A 21299-nucleotide genomic window follows, 5' to 3' on the forward strand; every position below is an offset into this window, starting at 1 on the left:
AGTGGATACTTTCTGTTACTTCAAACACAAAGAAAGGGAATTGCTTCTATGAGCTTGTAACTGTAACAGTATTATTCAAACATTTTAAATCTATCAGTCTGTGGCAACACTTCAACTGTAACAACAGTTCTATTATACTTAGATTTCAGCTGTGATTTACTTCCTGTATTGCCGCAGGTAGACCAAGTCGTTCACTCATGAGGGAGACAGTGTGGCTCCATGTGATGCGACCCACCTGCAGGGCACAGTTCATCATGCGAATGACGTAGTCGAACTGTTGGTGATCCAGTATGGCTCGGTTCTGCTGGACGTGGAGACTCAGCTCCTCAGTCAGACACTGGCGAGCCGACTTGCCTTTCAGGGCACGCAGTGCAGCTGGCAGGGTCTGTTGATAAAGAGATGATGGAGAGAGACAGAGAGGCCTTTAAAAAAACAACAAAAAAACTCCAACACACAGTAACTCACTTAAGGAGAGAGGTGCATTACCCCATGGATTCAGAAAACAATCAACAACATATTTGTCAGTCTTTAATTAGGATGACCAAAACATACTATATTAAATTGCAATACACTGTATGCAGCCACTTCTGCCAGATCTGTTGATTTTACTAATCTGCTTACTGTTACTTCTTGTTGTCTTCCAGCATCTCCTGATGCATTTACTGTGCACATATTGTAGCCTGGTTCTGTATAATGTTGTGGCTAACCTAAAGAAAGTCTAGGTATCTGACAGGTAAAGGTATTTTTTCATAATTTTCTCATTTCAGAGCTGTAATCATTCTGATTCATCAAGTGTGGCCTTGTGAGAGTGAAGCATGGCGGTAGTATTTTTGTAATACGGGCAGTAGCGAAACACTTTATGTTGGAGAGAAATGGTCGAATTGATACCAAGGGCTATAAACAATCAAAAAGTAAAACAATTCTGCTATGTGACAGAAAGGAAGGTCAGCTGTAATTAGGTTAGGCATGACGGTCAATACCCAAGAGACAACTGAAAATGATATACTTCAAAATAGTTTTTTTCCCCGCTTTGGACATTTCTATCCTGCATGCGTGTGTGTGTGTGTGTGTGTGTGTGTGTGTGTGTGTGTGTGTGTGTGTATGTGCACGCATGCCTGGCAATTCACAACTGATAGCTCCTTAATCAGAGATGGCAGCACTGGGAAAAGGTGAGGGGAAAGTTCAGAAAGAGATCAAGTAGCAATAATGTACAAACCCAACACGCCTATAGATTTAAACTACCATTTTAAATTGTTCAAAGAATGATAAACGACTATTAATTGAAATCTACAGACTTTTGGCAAAACAGACCCTCGTCTCTATGCATGTGAACACGCAAAGCTGCTGATATAGAAAACTAGTACCTTTTATATTTTAACTCAATCATTGTTTACAGCACTTCCCATCCTATCTATGGAGCTGAACCAACACAGTATCTGCAGCTACATCCAATCCTGCGGCTCAGCAGGGGCTCAGGAACTCGTACAGTATCAACTATCAGCCAACTCAAGTGAACTGCTCCTCTACCAATGATAAATTGGACGAGGCCAAAATTTGTCTGACCTGCTGTATGGCTAATGGTTTTCACACTGACCGTGTGACAGTGAAGGCTTTACAGGCTCGTGGGGGGTTTACAGGATACATGCTCTGCATTCTTGCATTTGCACAGAGATGCAGACATGGATTATATAACTGCAATATTGAGCCAGTGGGGTGCATAAAGGAGCTGGCTACCATCCCATTTCAAACACGTTGGACGCACACTAGGTAATATGTTTCCCTATGGGCTCACATACAGGGGGCCACAACGTACGGAAATTTAAACAGACGTTTGTTAAAGTGTGGATGCTTTAAGAGGAAAACACAAGTGAGGGGAAATAATTAACCCGAATGTTAAAACAACAGTGATATTATTTAGTGGAGATAGCAAGATAACATGGGTTAAGTGTGAGTGTTTGATTACAGGCCCTCTCTCATTCTGTCTGTGAGTGCCAGCTGGGAGATATTAACTTGATGAAGGTGCAGAGAGATCTACAGCGGCAGCCCGGCCTGCTGGATGGGTACGACGTGAAGGATGGATGCCTCCAGGTAATGAGCCTCTCTAAAAGGTTGATTAGCTCTCCTGATGAAAGACGATGTGCATCACCTTCTCAGTCTCCAGGATCTTGTTGTCAAAGACGAAGGAGATGCAGCTCCTCACCACCTCCAGCCTGCGAGCGCTGTTGAACACGGAGCCGCTCTTACCCACAATGGACACTGGACAGTACAGAAGAGTTGGGTTAGGTGAGGAATCATTGCAGGAAAACAATGCAGCCACTACAAATATCAGAGACATTTTCAACAGGGTCAGAGACACATTCTGCGGATGCCGATTATGTTAATTGTATTATTCTGTGGCTTTGCTTTTTTTGTTTTTCTAACATTGATTGGGATTTAGAGCAGCTGACTGATAAAGCTGCTAGCATGTTGAATTACAGTAGTTTAAAGTTCAACATACCGACGGGCGGTCCGGCAGGCACTACACACTTCCTTTCGGGCCGTGTGGTGGCAGGGGTGGAGCCTGCGTGCTTGGCCACACCCTCCTGCAGCAGCCCCTCCACCCTGTTGTCGTCCAGCTGGGGGAAGGGCACCTGGTGCACCCGCAGGTGGGACCCCTCCGATGGCCGAGGCACTTTCTGGAACGCCATGTGGGGGTTGGGGTTCTCCTAGAGGACACCCGCCAAGGAAGCACAAGTATTAGTACTTCAGTATTTAGCAACACACACAGACTGTGGGAATTTGGACAACTTCACTGAGTATCTATTACAATACAACAACAGAGCAGTATTGCAACAAGTCTTTTTTACATGATGATAATCTGTTATCCCAAAGAGCAGGCCTTACATTTTTGTAGAGCTGCTCAGAGAGTTCCCTCATGTGCTTCTGCAGCTTGGCAGGGTTGACCTCTTCCTCCTTAAAGCTCTCAGAGTCAAAGGCCACCAGCTACAAAAAACAAACAATTGGAAATAAAGTGGAAATTGTGTCAACCTATGGGTGATCAAACAGTATAAAATACAAACAGTATAAAATACTGTTTGATATAAAATAATTGGCAAAACTGTGATAGAGTACAGGAAAGGGTTGTGTGATAAAGCGATAGAACAGAAGAGAGTATTCAGGGGATGAGTCATTAGTAAAAACATTTATAGATTTCACTGATCAAAGGTGTTTCGGCCTTCAAGCCTTCTTCTCTCTCACTACTGACCAACTTAATCACCCAGCAACAAATAACAACAAACAACTAATGCACTAGACGCTGTAAAAGTTGAAAATGAAAGGAAAAGATGCATCTCGTTACTGAGAATGCCACTTCACAGTTTCTTCAGATACTTCCTTCTCCATACTGTTATGGTAGCTTGAATGTGATATAGCACCTGCCCCTCCTACTTCTAACGACAGCAAACTTGAACTCACGGTAGAGCTGAACAGTTTTTACACAAATTTCACAGTTTCCTGTTCCTCAAAACATTAGCTTGGATCAATTCACTTTAAATTCTATCAGGCTAGGAGGTGGATTTTCTTCTTTTTTAGTGGGAATCCAGGCTTTATGATTATGTGAATTATGAGTTTGAATGTACATTTTGGACTGAGTGAACTGAAAATAAATTGACCTCAGCCCTGCCCTGCGGTGTGGCCACTGGACAAAGCTAGCCAACAGTAAAATGAGGCTGAGGGTGCTACTGTCCAACAGAACTACCTTATATACAGTATATACACATATAAGAACATACTGTATATGAAATGCTTTATAGTGAGTGATCACACTTCTCAATCTAATCAATTCACATATCTTATTCAAATGGCCTTGGGCATACCAGTGTTAGAAATCTAAACCTCCATGTCTTGATTTTATATCCATGTACAGCTCAGAGCTACTCCAATGACAATTAATTGATTAATTTGTGGACTCAATGCATGTGCCAAAATGAACAAAGTAGTAGTATTAGTAGTGATTTGGTTGGTTCCAAATGAGAGAATGTTCCACCATTCCCCCAAAAATCATCCTGGGTACTATCACATCCAGTCCTGTTTTCCATCTTTTCCAGTTTGTTTTCAGTGTCGCTGTATATGTGCTGGACATCATACAGTAGAAGAGGGGAAAAGGACAAACTCTCTTATTTCTGGGTATGGGAGACATTAATGAATGTTCGCTAACACACACTGAACTTTCCCTGGGCACATGAACATGCTGACTTAAGTGCAATCCTGAAATGTATTGGTATTTAATTTTCAATCATAATAAAGACATTTAATATAAACAAATTACAGTTGTGCTCGGACCTGGATTTTTGCCCTTACACATTTCAGAAGTATATCTCTATCCGACACATGAACACATGAATTTTTGATTTAATCCTGACACACTGTGGGCAATTGCTCTCTTGGCTTTGCGGTCTGATGTTGTAGTGTGCGGTATTCTCCTTCAAGTCAGAGCGTCACAGTCTCGTACCTCATCAAAGAGATCGCAGGCTCGGTAAGGCGGACCTCTCTCTGAGACGAAGCCAGCGAAGGCCATGCCATCCAAAACCTTGGTCAGGAAATCATTCTCAATCAGGCCTCGCTGGCCCAGGAAGGCAGTCTGGATAGTGTCAGAGGGTACAGGCGCAGAATTAGAAGAGTTACAGTACCACACACATGAGAGCACTGTAATCTTGTTCATATGGATTTACTGTAGACTTCAAAACTATAGTGATCACAGCCTTTAGAATGTGACTAAAAAAAAACTTCTAAAAAAATCTCAGCAAGGGGGCCTCACACCAGCATCTTTTATTTTTAAATCATGGATAAGTTCTTCAGCATGCACGAAAGGGAAATAAATCTTGTGACAAATGACTACATGCGAATTAATTTAATTTACTTCTTCCTAATTATTTGTGCTTGTGGGTGGAAGATATAAAAAGCAGTTTGCTCTTGCTTTCCCCACTCAACAATTCCAAGTGAAAAAGCAGAGCGTTGTTTATAATCCGACCCATGTGGGGTACTTTGAGGAGGATGTGCTGAGAGGTTACCACGGAGACACCACAGACACGAACAAACAAACCCCGGCACAAAACAAAAATGTAAACCTAATACATTTCATATGGCTCGTTGCCGGGGCTTTGCCCAAGGTTAGAGGACTGGGTCCGAAGCTAGCATAAACAAGAGGATAGCATCATGGCGCAGTCATGCAGTCGGTACAACACATTAGAAAATACACACACACACACACAGGCACACACGCACAGGCACACACGCACAGGCACATGCACATGCACAGGCACACACGCACAGGCACATGCACATGCACAGGCACACACGCACAGGCACATGCACAGGCACACACGCACAAATACGCCTAACAGGTTTATCTATCAGTTCTTCAACTGTAATTCCACTCTCATTGCTGGACTTTGGCTAAAACATTCTTGGCAGATTAAAAGAACATTGTGTTTGCTATGCAGCAATAACACAATTGCTGATGGCATTTAATCTAAGGTCATTTGAGCTTTTGGAAAATTAGGAAAACATAGTTTCTTGCAACTTTTTTTACACTGGAAACTACATTATGTCGTTATCTTACCTTGTGAAAGTGAATAACAGGCTCAGAATGGATGCGGATGAGCTGCAGGCAAGACCTGTAGCCCTGGAAGAGTTGTGCAAACAGCCTGAGGAATACAGCCCTAACCTCCTTATCCTGGAATACACACACACAAGAACAAGACTCATCAAACAGCTATGCCACAAACGCAGAGTCTGATAACTCAGTTATGCAACGTGACACGTTTTATTGACCTTTAGAGTAATGGGTTACGGTCAGCGGGTGCTGTCAGTAACTTAAAACGCTTACGTTTTTGGGAAACTCAAATATGTGATCAGAGACCTTTGCCAGGGAAGATGTGGCTTGAGATGAGGACTTCTGAAAATTAGCTCTATTCATTATGATGAGACACACTAAGGATCAGTGGCAAAGGCACAGAAGGTGATGTTGACTTACCAACAACTTGAGGTTGGAGGGCGCAGTGCGAGGCGGAGGGAAGGCATTGTCTGCTATCTCCAGATCAGGGTGCAAAACCTAAGAGAATGAATACAAGTCAAGTTGATTTATATGCTTTTAAATACTTTCATTTGGTGTTCCTGTGTAAAAACTGCTTTTATAGCACATCTTAGTCAAATAAATCCTATCCCATTACATGAGGAGGGCCACTGATACAGATGCTAAAGAATGACCTACAAATCTTTAATTTATTCAGTTGGTGTTCAAAGATGAATTCATGGCTTGCACTTGGCTTGCACTCTGCAAATGTTTGTATCTTCTAAGGTTTATGTGTGTGTATGTGTGCGTGTGCGTGTGTATGTATGCATGCTTACCAAGGACAGGGCAGTCTGTGTTTGGTGTAACAGAGGTTCAGGGAGCAGAGACAAGTGGATACACTCAGGGATCTTTATTGTTCCTCCATCCAGGTCAGCAATAATAACATCCAACTGGGGAAGACACACGCAACACTGACATGTCAGCTGGTCTGATTGCAGTCGGAGGGAGTAGTGTGATGAACAACACGTACGCCTGATGAGGCTCAGCCGAAACCAGCTAAATAAACATTTTGGGGAAGGGTAGATGACTAAATGTTCTTGAATGAAAACTTCCTGAAAGCAAAGGACTTGTGAGACTGAGTGAACTCTATCCTGGTCAGCAGAAGGAATGTTTGAACTCCTGAGATCTTACAGTGCATCATCACTATTAGGGGTATCAAAATACATTGAGAAAGACTCCAGTGTTTGTTAATGTTTCACAGGTGTTCAGTTGCACTCTGCAATTTATGATCTCTATGTTCTACATGCAAGCGAAAAGGGTTTCTAAACGGCTGCAATACATCTGGACTCACCAGATCCTGGATTTCGCTCTGAAACATGGAGTGTACGCCAATGATGAAGGGGGTGGGCGAGCTCAGCACCTCTAGCAGCCGCGAAGGCAGAATAGGGATGTATGGGTAGCTGGAGTTGATGAGAAAACACAGTAGTGAGAAAGCATAATATGCATAAGAGGACATAAGACGTCACATTAAGGAAGCATCACATGAGGGACTTAAGGGAGAGCCTTAAAAATAAATATTGTCACTGGAAGACGTGTGTCTGAGCATGTAATGTATTATTATGAAACCCAGATTTAGATATGAGTAAACTCATATCGCGTAATGAGCCCACAATAAAGATAGATACGCAGCACTCGGTCAATATTCATAAATTTGGTAGTAAAAACATTTACGAGTTCTGTCAACGTCATCTTCTATAATAACACTTGACACATATTAGAAACAACACCGAGATCTTTATGCGCCACCAATATGAATTATTCACAGTACTCATTTCAGTTTTCAAATCATAGATAGAAACATTGTAGTTGTACATTGTATTATACATATTTAGATAAGGCATTTTTAGGCAAATGTTTAGTAATTCATGATATTCACCAAATATTGTTATCGATAATTAGAAACACGCAAACGTTCTACAACACAGAGTACAGAAACCTTTTTGATTATGATGTCATTACAGTAGAAGCAAATTAGTAACACTGTGATTGATAGATGCAGAAGGAAATACTGTTTTTTGACTTTAAATGCACTCATATTGGTGGTGTGGTATGCAGCAATTTGCACATATTTAACATCGGGCGTTGTGGACAGGAAAATTGCTTTCCCCAACCTTCCCACAAAACTCTATTTAACAAGATGGATGGATTAATTTGTGCTAACAAGGGGAATGTGTTCCCCCTTCCTACTGCTCACTTGGGGTATCTGTAGCGAAAAGGGAAATCTTCTACTAAATTGAAATGGCATAATAATGTGTGCAGGGGCATCAATCACTGTATTGGATGGTCCAAGTAAAAGGGATTACTTGGAGATGTCTATCCAGTAAAGATCGAGAGTGGATAAACAACATCATGTGAACAATTAATTCTAGTTATTAACAAGTAGGGATGGGACAATATGCTTATCTCACGATACGATTCGATACACGATTCGATACAACCACGGTACAATGTAATAAATAAAGGTTCAATGACAAAGTCTGACTGTGCAGATTTCTGTGATTTCTGAGCCACAAATCTTTTTAGCAAAGGCTAGAATGTAAACGACAATTTAAAAATATCATTACAAAGTGAAAATAATATAATTTGGGTGGAGAGCTTGTGAAATTGTGATGAGCAGGCCGTCTCATTTGTGATTACTACAGCAGAATAACATGTAGCTAATATTGAGATTCATTTTCCTGCCCCACAATACGTATTGTCACATTTTTGTATTGCGATATATTGAATTTCGATATATTTCTATAAGCAAGATATGATGAACTCGAATAATTGTCAAAGGGTGATTATATCTTGTATTTGTAGCTATTCTACAGTGAATGAAATTATAAACGAAGCTTCTCCTCATTCACATCACACACATATCCATGGAAGTCATGACATCAGCCAAGGGGAAACCACTGGAGAATGAATCCATGTGTGCAGCCAGAGAAGCACATACCTGTATTTGAGGGGAAACATGAGGGCTTCCAGCGCGCGACACGCCTCTCCAAGTCTCTGGTAACTGGTGGAGTGGAACAAAACCTTGTGTTCTGTCAGAACCGCACAAAACAGACTCAGAACATTCTGGATCCCTGTAGGGAGAAACAGCAGAGCATTTAATTAATGAGGTATTCATTGGAATGTGACTGCGATATTACTCCAGAACAATTGATCAAAACCTTGCTGTTTGTGGTGGACTTCAAATAACAGTATAAATTACAAAGTAACAGAGTACAGAGTACAAATTAGAGTAAAAAATATTTATTTTGGAGTTTTATGCGCAAGCCTTGCAGCCTCAAGATGTCACTGTAATTCAAAACATACAATAAACAATATTTATCAAATTAGGAGTGATATACAGACCAAATATTCCAACCCTAATATACAACGCCATAGTGGTATTATTGGGCTGGATGGGTTTGTTTGTTGAAGGTCTGTCAATTTTTATTATTATTAAAATTTTGTCTGCATGTGCTAGAGATAGTGCTGCCTGATTTTGATTCTGACTTTTAAATGTGTGAGTCGCTGGAATCGACTCCTCGACTTCTGTAGTCTAAACCAAAGGAAGCAACATTTGAGACCGTTGTATATGCGACACCCAAAAGGTTAGGCCGTGGTTATTTTGTGAGGGAATAGCCTAAAGCTAATTCACGCAAATTAAGAAATGAATTGATCCTTTTACGCTTCACCTCCTCCATACCATTCTAATCGATGCTCAGCTCAGTGTCATATTTAAGTGTAAAAAAACTGTGGTATAGTCATAATACACACAGGTAGTTTCTCCGACAGTCCAGTGAGTGAGCACTAGCCTACACACGCAATGCCTGCTCCTTTTAAAGTGAGTTTTAAAGGAAGAAATCACTTGACAAATCACAATTTGTCAAGTGGTCTGTCTCTTGACCAACTGGCTGTTTTACGTACACGGACAAAACAAAAATATTGGTCGAAAAAAACAATAAAAAAAGGAACAGATATAAGAGTTAACCGTTTTGACTGAGTGCCTAGTCCAACTCTCAAGCTGTTGGAGTCAAGGAATCGACTCTTGTGGGGCCGACCCTCTGCCACTAGCTAGAGGAAGTGAAAGTGTGCACAAGGAACCACATGGGGTGTGAAAAGATCAATTCATGCATTAATTTGCGTGAATTAGCTTTCGGTTATTCCCTCATCAAAAAGTTCCCCTGGCTTAGCCTTTTGGTGCTGCATACAGCTGCCTATGGTTTAACCCAGTGCTTCTCAACGTGGGGTCCGGGGACTACCAGGGGTCCTGAGGGGGGTTACAGGGGGTCCCCAGCAAATTTATGAATTGTTTAACCTTCACCATTATTTCACTTAACACAATTAGACAATGTAGAAGAATGACTATTTTTATCATATTTTCATTGCTATCTCTCTACCTACAATACAATCATGGAATTCTGGACAAAATCATAATACAATAAAAAAAATATTCTCAGATTTGGGTCTAAGAGACCCAAAAGAGATTTGGGTCTAAGATTCGGGTCTAATCTCATCAAATGGTGGTCCGTGGCCCAAATATGGACTAAATTATGAGTCCTTGATATGAAAAAGGTTGAGAATCACTGGTTTAACCTATAAGAGTCGAGGAGTCAGATCCAGTGACAGTGTCAGAATCTATACCAGAAATTGTCGTCGAACATTACCTACCATGTTGCTTGCTGGCTCATAATGATGAAAAAGATAAGAAAATTAATTTCCGCAAGCAAATGGAACAGTTTATGTTGAAGTTACTGCATATAAACTTAGGAAAATCACATCTTTGAAAAACAACGGAAATTACACACGCTCATACAGTATAAATAATATTTCAAATACCAATGTGACAATCCGGAAGAATTCTAAGTTTACAGTTCCTGTTATTGTTTCCTATCAAGCGACTGACAGACCAATTCATCACACATTGGAGTGATAAAGACAGAGGAACCCTGGCAGACATATCCGCACCACTGGGGGCGCTGGGTCTGGATGTCTGGCCGCCTGAGTCCAGTTTTTCAGTGATAAACAGGAACAGGAAACATTAGAACATTAGATTCAACAAAATATTTGAGTCTTGACGGCGAACCAAATGAGTCAGTTTCTTCCCTCTTAGACAGTGAGTCCAAATGCAACTAAGTTAAATTGTTTTGAATTGTTTTGAAAGGCGCTACATAAATAAAGGTTTACTCACTTACTTCCCAAATGCTATTTCAAGCGGCATTTTTTTTGCCACAAATCACTGTTCCTTGCTTATTTGACCATGCTATCAGACTCTGGTTTCGTAATCACACCTTAGGTTATGCTATCTAGGCCCAGCGGTTTTATTGGCCTTCAGGTGTTTACTTATCTTATGGAAACAGCGACACATTTCCGAGCCCTAAATAAAAAGTGACAGCAACAGCTCCCGACAACAGAGGAGACAAAGGCAGCAAACAACAAACATGGCCGGTCCTATCTTCCCCGGGGGCTGCATTTCCTGTGCAGTGTGACATGTCTAACACACATTCCTCTGCGGTGACTGGGGTGACCTGTGCACACAGAGCGATGTGCGGACCTGCCCCTGTCCGCTCACCGCCTGTATAGCTACTCAACAAGCCTTATATGGCCACAGGGATGACATAATGAGTGGACACAATACACTTGTTCTCCCTGCTTACGTGAAGCCATTCAGCTAACCCGGATGAAAAGGAGAAGTATGACGTTGCCTGTGAGCACATAGAGGAATAAGTCTTAAAGGCCTGGAGAATGATTAACTCTGTCATCAACTTCTAACACTTAAGTAATAATAATAGTGTAGCGCTCAATACAGGGCTTGACTCTAGGGGCTGAACGGCATTGACAAATAAATTGAATTGCGATTTGACAGAATATTGCAATTGTGATTTAAACTGCGATTCATATCATCACCAAGTTTTTCTTGTCATACATTTTTTAGAACTTTGTTTAAAGAAAAAGTGATTTTGTTAAAAAAAAAAAAGATGTCAGTGTGACAGAGTCAGGATTCCGAGATATAAAGTCAGAACTGTGAGGAAAAAAAGACAGAATTGTGAGAAATAAAGTCACAATTGAGTCGTTTTTATTTTATTGAGCGGCGGGAATGGGCTTCCATAAGGTTGAGTATGATGAAATGCTTTGACCAATATTGTACCAAAGATTACACGGAGCACTAAAACACCTTGTTTAGAAATCCAGTTTTGACGCTTCTCTCTCTTAAGCAATTAATTGCAGCCTCTGCGATTAAGTTCATATTGCGATTTCAATTTTTTTTTTTCATTTAACTGTTCAGCTCTACTTGACTCTCGATCAGAAATTACTGCATAAATATGTCCATGCTACACATTATATATATGTATAAAAACATTCATATTATAAAAACAGCCAATGGACCAATCGAATCGGGGTTAAGGACCCGGCTAAATTCTACAACAATCTGTTACTTGTTGCTAGAACATAAGGAGGAAGGCGAAAAGATTATAAAGAACTGGACACCTTTTGGCATGTATGATCAGGAAATAGACTGGGCCACTAAATGTCTGTGGTTAGCAGATGAGCAACCATCAGCCTAAGTAATAAAACCCTCTGAGCCTTGTTGCACAGCAGCATGAAGCATAACAGGACAGAAGAACATCGAGGACACCTTGACACTGTAAGCAGTTTGCTCATGATGACCACATACAGCTCCGCTTGCAAAACAAGCAAAGTTTTATTTTCTTTAATTTCTGACTAATGGAAAAAAACTATTAAGCTTTCATTCACTGACTCATCGGACCGCACTATTTGGTTTGCAGGGTCATGGATTATTCATCATTCGTACAGCAGTGCAGCCAGTGCCGTGTACCTGGGACATCCTGGGTTTGAATCTGGCCTGGGACCTTTTGTCGCATATCATTCCCCTCTCTTTCTCCCATCCTTCCTGTCTCTCTTCATTGTGACTATCCAGCAAAGTAGACATGCTGTACAATTATCTTAAAAAACAACTGGTGCCCAATTGGACAAAATTTGGAGAAGTTAGAGGAAGAAAGAGAGGCCAATATGAAGGTTAGGTTCTGGTTATATCATAGTGATCACTGGGGAAAGTGTCCAACCACTTCTTTCTATCTCTCCTCTTCCTGAGAATTTATCATAACTAAACTAACTGAGACGGTCTGGCTATGAAACAACAGACAAATGTGTTGCTCCAGACTGTTTGACTTCAGCACAACAATAACAACTTCCACCTCCTATGTAACTTTAACAACAGCTAGGCTAGAGAACTGGCCTGGATCAAGAATGGTGACATATGTTGAGTGCTTCTCACAGACATGAACTGTGGACTCCTTGCTTTATGGACTCGTGCTGGATAATATGCTAGATTGGTTAACAAAAACAGGCTTGTGAAGATTGACACAATCCATGGTATTATGTCAAGGCACAGGCCATTTGCTTTGTTCTTGTGTATCCAGATTGGCTACAAATGCATGCCTTCCACATGACCCTGATCACATGTGCATCGGTTAAGTACCCCCCATCTGCACGTTCGCCACTCTGTCCAAACAAACACAGGAGGACAGTGTTAATGTTCTCAAGAAATATAATCCACTCTGTTTTGAACCACATTCTTCTAATCAAATGAGCTGAAATGAGAGCCAATTTTCCATTACAAATCAAATAAAATTTCAGGTGAACCTTATTTAATTTCACTCTCAACTCTCAACTATGATTAGACTTGACAGTGAACTATGTAGATCAATGGGTATTATGGCCGATTCTGAGTGACGGCATCTAGCAATATAATGTACAATAGTTTCATTTATGATTTATCCCAAAGCCTAGCCTTTGGCAAACTGATAGGATAAACTTTCTAAACAGTGTATCAGATTATCAGTAAGAGTCGTGGTGAATAAGGCACACTGTATTGCACTTTTCCAGTCTTGACGAGTTAACAAATTGTGCAAACATGGCAATGTGAAGCCACCAAACCGCATCAAATCTTCATCACGTGCTTCAAAATTACAGAAACACTGATGGGACAAAGCAAAACCATGTAATCTTGCCTCAGACATGTTTAGTGCAGAATTAATCCAAGTGATTAATGGCTATTCATTGCAAAAGTCTACTGTTTGTAAAAGTCCTACTGTAATTTACCATCATGTGATTGGCATAGTGCGTCTGAGCCTCTTAAAAATGTCGTTTTTCTTACAAACATTTGATAAGGATCAAAGCTGAATGAATTTGAAATATGTCACACAAATTAAGCTGCTTAATTAAATTAACTAAGAAAACGATGCCAGTAATATGATTAAGACAAATGTTCTTGGAGTAGAAAGTATCCGCCATCAGATTATAGACACCAACCATACAAGCTCTCCGGAAATGGCTTAAATCCAGAATAAGGCGTGTTTATACGTGACCTATGACAATAGCTTCCTGGATACAGTAGGATCTACTTTATTAGCAAATAAACAAGAGGTCATAAAGTCATGTAGTCATTAACAAGTCATGTTGTGACTCATTAAGTCTCCACCTGACTTGGTGACTACTATCTGTTTTGTTAACTGACGGCCTGCGGACCCACCCAGCTGCTGGAAGAGCAGCGCCACACTCTTGCATGTCACAGGCAAGCTGTCGTTCAGAGGAGTCTGGATGAGCTGACGATCTCCCGCTCCCAGGGAAAACAGCTTCTGTAAAGGAAAACAAAAGAGGCAAAGGTCAGAAAAGGGAACATTTTCGTACCCAAATCAGACGGTGATGGAAAACGTCTACTGGCGTCATGTATATACAAGGCCGAGCCGCACCGCGATCGACACTCATTCACACAGACTTATAGGAGAGTTGACTGTGGCCTCATTGAATTAAGAGGACACGTGTTGTTCAGTGCTGCACAGACACTGCAGCTGCAGGACTGAATTAGCCATTTGAGTCAGTCTGCCTGCCATAGAGGAAAGAAAACCTAATTACATGTTCACCAAAATATAACTGGTACAGCACACAGCTGCAGCAATCTCAATAGGATCCATTAAAAAACATATGTTAAACAATGTATGTAGTGTACAGAAGCGAACTCCTGAATTGTGTTTCTTGTCGCATGGCAACAACAATTAACCAGGGCAAATTCCTGGTGAACCAGTTGTGCTTGGTGAATTAAAATGATTCTGATTCTCATTATAGATTTTAGGTACTGAAATATGGTTAGTACAGGCCTAGAAGATACAGAGGAAGAGGACAGTGGTTCTTCAGTGGAGTGAAAATCAGACAGACAGCAGGTCTCCAGTCATATGATTCCTGACATACCTTCATGTTTGACTGGGTGTTGTATTGAAGAATGAGTCTGTTCCACTGCCAAGGCTTCTAAATAATGATGCGTTCAAATCAGCCTCGAGCGTTTGGGATTTTAAGAAGAATGGCGTCTTGTTGGGGAAGAAGGAAATCTGAAATGTGGGCCAAATCCTTCCCTCTCAGAGGACATCAGCCCTTGTTTCAAACAAAATATCATGACTTTTAACTCAGTAATGAGGCACGTTTGGGTCCCCAATTCATTTTAATCTATTTAATGTAATTTACTGCCAAGTTTGTCAGATTTTTTTAGCCTGACCTTTCGACATATAGCCACCAAACACAAAATATAAGAATGTTTAACCTGAGCAATGAGGGCAGTTTTACATCTGTCTTTTTCCAATGGCAGTTTTAAATCTGTATTTTTCCAATGGCAGTTTTAAATCTGTATTTTTCCAATGGCAGTTTTAAATCTGTATTTTTCCATTACACTAGAAACACAATGTAATAGCTCCGCTCTCTTTTACCCCACCCCAATCTGTCTGAGGTATTTTTGCTCCAAGTGACAGAAGCACAAAACACTATTGAAAAAAAAAAAAGAAAAATATGTATTCGAACACTTCTGCCCGTGGCTGGATGACAATCTCTGGCACCATCTAAACGAGGAATTCCTGATCGACTGGACAGAAAACATAAATCATTTTTCTTAATAGCTGCACGGAACCAAAACATTCCTTCAACCCTGGCTAGCGCAGGACTTACAGGGCCCTAAAACTACAGCGAGCGCTCAGCCATCACTTCCACAAATAATCAGCACCTCACAGCAGCGCAGCAGTGACATTAACCCAATAAAGCCTGTAGTTTGGCCCGGATCTGGGTCCCTCTGTGAGGAGCAGGCCAGCAGGACCAGAGCGAGAGGTCAGACAGACTGTGGTATTCTGGGAATGCTTTGCTTTAGTAAAGACTTACCTGGGATCCGCCAGCCACAGGAACCAGGAATGTAAAGAGGTTGGCCACCAGACCCTCTAAAGGGAAACTCAGGCTGTCGATGTACACCGTGTAGATCAGACCCAAGCAGCCCTGCCAGGAAAACACATGAAATACAGCTTGGTCAGATATTACATTGAACACACAGACACATACAGGAGATAACAACAACATGAATATTCATCTATACTGTAGCTTATGGGTTGACATCTTCCACATCTAGGCTAAAAACCTTCACTGACAAGACTGCACTGTTTCATGGAAACGTGACAGCTTATATATTTTTATTTAACCTGTATGTTAAAGATCTAGAGAGATTTAGAGAGACAAATTAACAGATTGAGAGAGAAACCCATTTGATTATATACCAAATGCTCACTATTCTACATCAACCAATCAATCAATAGCCTACAAGCCTATAAATATCTGGGCAATGCAAAAGAAAAGTGATTTTAGGGGTCGATTTGTCTCTGACTTTAAGCCAAGGTTTGATTGCACAGTATTTCAACAGTGTGTTCTGGTGACAGGAGCAGACTGTCACCAGTCTAAGTATGGGATTGGCAGGATATCACAGCTGACTGGGAGTCCACACACCTACACCTCTCTATCTCTCTCTCTCTCTCTTATTAAAAAAGGGCAATTCATCCAGCCTCCGAAAAACAAGGTGTTGTACCATTAAAAACTAGAAATAACCGCCTCGCGGTTGTATGCCTCTGCCAATAAACCTTGTTTTATCAGTGCAAGGACAGTCTTTATTTATTGAACATATATAATTCATGTGATTAATAGGTCAACTTAAAGGATTTTGACGTTTATTTGTTTATTTAAGGATCCCCATTAGCTGATGCCATGGCAATCAGCTAATCTTCCTGGGGTCCACACCTGACATACTGTACGTAACACATTACATGATAAAAATTAAATTACATTAATATACACTAAATTACATTCACATACAATTCAATCAGTTCAGTCAACACTGAAACGTACATTTAGGTGGAATACTAATTAAATATCAATATATAGATAATATAAAAAAAAAAAAAATGAGAATAATACAACCCATATGAAGCAGAACACGAATATTGAAAACTGGCACAGAGTTATACCTCCTACTATTCAGTCTGTCATCTGCATGCCAATAAATGCCTCTTCATAATCTTTTTGAAGGATGATTTATTTTTTATTAGGCGGATATTAAAAGTGTCTGCAAAAGTAAGTGACAGCACTTCCACCATTTTTGTAGAATGACCCAAGATTGTTTTCTCAGCTACAGTGGTAAGCAAAACATTATGATGTCACAGTGAAGTTGACCTTTGAACTTTTGGATATAAAATGTCATCACTTCATAATTTTATCCTATTAGATATTTGTGTGAATTTTTGTCATAATTACAGTATGAATTCTTGAGTTATGACCAAAAACGTCTTTTGTGAGGTCACAGTGACCTTGACCTTTGACATTTGACCACCAAATTCTAATCAGTTCATCCTTGAGTCCAAGTGGACGTTTAAGCCAGATGTAATGAAATTCCCTCCAGGCGTTCCTGAGATATTGCGTTCATGAGAATGGGACGGACGTGAGGTCACAGTGACCTTGACCTTTGACCACCAAAATCTAATCAGTTCATTCTTGAGTCCAAGTGGACGTTTGTGCCAAATTTGAAGAAATTCCCTCAAGGCGTTCCTGAGATATCGCGTTCACGAGAATGGGACGGACGGATGGACAACCCAAAAACATAATGCCTTGCGGAGGCATAAAAAGTACATGAAAATATTGAACACAAAGGAATACACAGATTTTTTGGCGGATAAATTCTTTGATCAACTTACTATCCTGTGATGAGAAGATCGGTCGCAGTTTTACCTCTGTGTGCTCATTCATTTTGCTGAGGTGTGTGTCAGAGCTTAAGCAAATTGTGTGCATTTATTGGACAGTATGAGACAGATTTAGCATGATCTCAAAAGCGTACAATAATTTACTTAACAGTTAAACACACACACACCAATCTGCAATGGTAAGTTGATGAAAGAACGTTTTTGCCCAAAAGTCCCATGTATTCCTTTCGAACCGGATAGGATACTTAATAGGGAAACCATTTTTAATGAAGATTTAATCGGACAGTGTCTTGTTACCCGGAATATTTCGGGAAAATCCAGCCTGGAGACGAGAATGAGACTTTTTGGTGCAAAGACTTGAGCTGGCTGGATCAGGCCGTCCTCCTCCCCCTCTTCATCATCATCTCCATCGGCCTCAATGGTCTTTGATCCCTGAAACATTAAAATAAATTATTTCAATGGACGAGTTCAACAAAGTGTCATGGACTAAAGACCTTGAACTGTACTGTAGAGCATGCAAGACTTTTTGAGCTCCCAGTTTAGCCTGTGAATATGTCATGTGCCTCGAGCTCATCACATTTCCCACTGCAATACATGTCTGACATATACATCTCATGTGTTATTTGTATACAGTATTCCTCAGGGAAGTGCTGTAACTATAGCTATGTTTCCATCCAACCATCAAGTGAATTTTATACAACAGTTAGTTGCGGTCGAGTAATTTGATTGGACAAGAGGCATTCCATGAGTGCTGAGATACAATATAACAGCACTGGGACTTTTTACTATATGTACTATACGAGGAGGACGATTGGGAAGATGCGCTGAATTTGTCTGTGCAAACCTCAAAGTAGCTAGCTAGCCTGCAGTCGGGAAACAGTTTACCTGTTGCTTAGCAACACTTGGTAGTGGAATCCTGAGGGAACTAAACTGTTTTTTGTTGGCGGAGATGAATAAAAGACAAAAATCATCTGTTGTCCCAAATTACCATTACTTGATAATTAGCTTTGTTTACAGAACTGTTGTATAAAAGCAATATCACACTTGGAGATATGTGATATTGCTTAATTATGCAAGCTTTTGAAGTTGTAAAAAATTTAAATGCAAACTAGGTGTGTTTCCATCAACTGTGCTGGAATGAATAATAAGGCTTCCTGTACTGCAACTACATCAGAAAACAGAGAAAAATGGAAAGACTCTTTACTTTGATAAGTGACGAGCTGGTGCAACAAAAACAGCTTTTGGGGACAAGGGTGCCTGATAAAAAAATGCATAGCGCTCACTTAAAGAACTGACACGTTGACAAAAAACTTTTCCACCTCAAGTGACAAAAAACGTTTTTTTTTTTTTTTGCCATATTGAGGAAAGTTTATCGAAATTCAATAACCCTAATTTGATACACCATAATTCACATAAAAATTCTTGGAGGGAAACCCAGATTACGACACTCCATTTTCCATTTTCATTCTGATGGGCGCATGATACAATAGGCTTCAAGGCTGACTGTGTTACTGCTATAAGACCGCAGCCGGACTAAAACCAAAACCCCCGGGCGAAGATGGAGATTCATCCCAAAAATACTTAAAAATCCTCCTTTTCCCCCTGAGAGGAGACACAGATTTGTCAGAGGTTAGGCTGTAAAACATCTCCTTTCCCAATCTTTCCCCATTTACCACAGATGCTGATCCCACCAGAGTTGTTGAAAGAACAAAAAAGATATTCTAAAATTACCATGGGGTTCATAAAACGATCTTGCCTACAAAGAGAAAAGATCCATGTGAGAGGATTTCCTTAGAGTAGATGTTTACAGCAGATGACGCCAAGAGGAGCTTAGAAGAGGAGCGTTGTTTCCCTCCTGGAGTCGCATACTAACAAAGGCCAAAAGCAAATCATCAGTGACATTAATGTGACAAAATATAAATGATGGTAGGAATTGCACAATGTACAGTAATTGTTTTGTTTATGAAGAAATTGGACCACTTCCAGCCATTTAAGCCATTAAGACGATCGCTTTAATCACGGAATGTAAGAAAATCAATAACCTGCCTTATACAATGTCTTTTATTCTGAACTTGTTGGATGCCACATACATTTGTGCACAAAAAAGAACTTGAAAGAAAATAAACTCCTTAACATTTTGCTAATCTATATATTATAATATCCTTGTCGTATTAGCACATAATATTACAAGACTTCAAGAGTGATGTGGAAAATAAAAAAAAAAGAAAAGTGTGCAACTTGTGCAAGAAGACATAATAACTGGCCTATTTAAGAAAGTTGAACTGGAATTCATTTGCGTAGGCCTGCGCTCAAGATAAAAGCTGGGCATCATGACTAAGGCATTAAGCGCCATAATCAGCTCATGTCAGAGAAAATGTAGATTATGAGGTGATTTTTGCCACGAGTAATTTGACCAAAAATGCTATCCACTTCTCCCCAAAGTGCTCTATTGAGACAAGAACAAGGAAGGGTCAATTTCCAACCGTCTCAATCTGGTTCTAATTGTCTCTACCGTGCATCCGTGAGCGCTATCAGAATACTGAGATACCAACCTCTCAGCGCTCATTCCTGGCTAAAGCCCTTATCACAATCTGGTATATTTCTCCAGGCAATGAAAACATGCCATAAGTGCTTGAGCATCTTGGGACCAAGGAGGATGGGATCAAAATATCCCATTCAGATGGGGATCACATTTCACCATTATTCTTAGGATTTGGCTCAATTATCAGAGAAAATACATTCCTCTACTGCCTGTCTGGACTCTCTGGAATCCAACTGTGTAGATAAGGATGTCGGTTTAGGGGGTAAAGATCATTAAAACACCCTCACGTTTCTAAAGATCTTCAGAGCCATATGCTGGATCTAGGAATGTGTGTTTGTTTTGCAGGAAAATGATGACCGAAACGGGCCAAATATAGCTTGATCTCATAATTAAACAGCAGGCAGATTGTGGCTAGTCCATCCCATAAAAAAGTTTAAAGCTTCAATCCCCACAGTGTCTAATGTACACATCAGCACCCATGTGTCCTTTAGCAAGACACAAATACTTTGCTCATTGCAAGCTGCTCTAGATAAGAGGAACACCTAATTGTAAAAAACACAACTCTAGTAGTGTGTATTTGCAAACTAAATCTCATCCCTCATGGGGAAGTGTTCAAGTCAGTTTTCATGTTTTTTCAAAATAATGTTGAATGTTCATTTAATCTGAAGGGAAAGCAACATCATTCTGATCATATTATCGCACATTTCCAAAGGCAAAAGCAAAGGGGTCCCAAGTGCCTCATCAATAAAAGCCATTCATCAAAAGATGTGCCATAGAAGAATGCAGCAAGAAGAACAACCTCTTCTGTCACTCCAAACATGTTTAAACAATTTTTTAGACATTTTATTTTACATCATCCAGAAAATTCAAAAGAGTTTCAAATACTATAAATATATTAAACTTGTTATATATTTAATATGTTTATAAAGAAGTATATATTTTAGGTGTAGATCAGTGATTCTCTGAAGCTGTTGGCCAGGAGAGGTGACAAAATTATATAATACATATATTATGATATATATATTTTTTTTCATCTTTTAAACATATTAGTTCATACAGTATTCGCAGTGGAAGTCCCTCTAAATGACACCTGACA

The 21299-nt window shown here is 40.2% G+C and overlaps 1 protein-coding gene across 1 annotated transcript in view; it reads right to left on the bottom strand.

The window, feature by feature from the left end:
• Nucleotides 1–21299, bottom strand: part of sbf2 (SET binding factor 2) — a 109511-nt gene that overhangs the window by 43339 nt on the left and 44873 nt on the right. The window contains 13 exon segments of the mRNA XM_071515768.1: nucleotides 236–385; nucleotides 2147–2256; nucleotides 2498–2705; nucleotides 2884–2982; nucleotides 4490–4618; nucleotides 5600–5713; nucleotides 6014–6091; nucleotides 6388–6501; nucleotides 6903–7011; nucleotides 8550–8682; nucleotides 14139–14244; nucleotides 15806–15916; nucleotides 17959–18093. Of these exon segments, the coding sequence (XP_071371869.1) occupies nucleotides 236–385; nucleotides 2147–2256; nucleotides 2498–2705; nucleotides 2884–2982; nucleotides 4490–4618; nucleotides 5600–5713; nucleotides 6014–6091; nucleotides 6388–6501; nucleotides 6903–7011; nucleotides 8550–8682; nucleotides 14139–14244; nucleotides 15806–15916; nucleotides 17959–18093 (1596 nt within the window).

Source organism: Centroberyx affinis, unplaced genomic scaffold (assembly GCF_046629955.1).
Source record: "Centroberyx affinis isolate AG114_WGS23_722 - 3 ecotype Tasmania unplaced genomic scaffold, CSIRO-AGI_Caff_v1 ptg000369l_1, whole genome shotgun sequence".
In the NCBI taxonomy this organism is placed as follows: Eukaryota; Metazoa; Chordata; class Actinopteri; order Beryciformes; family Berycidae; genus Centroberyx; species Centroberyx affinis.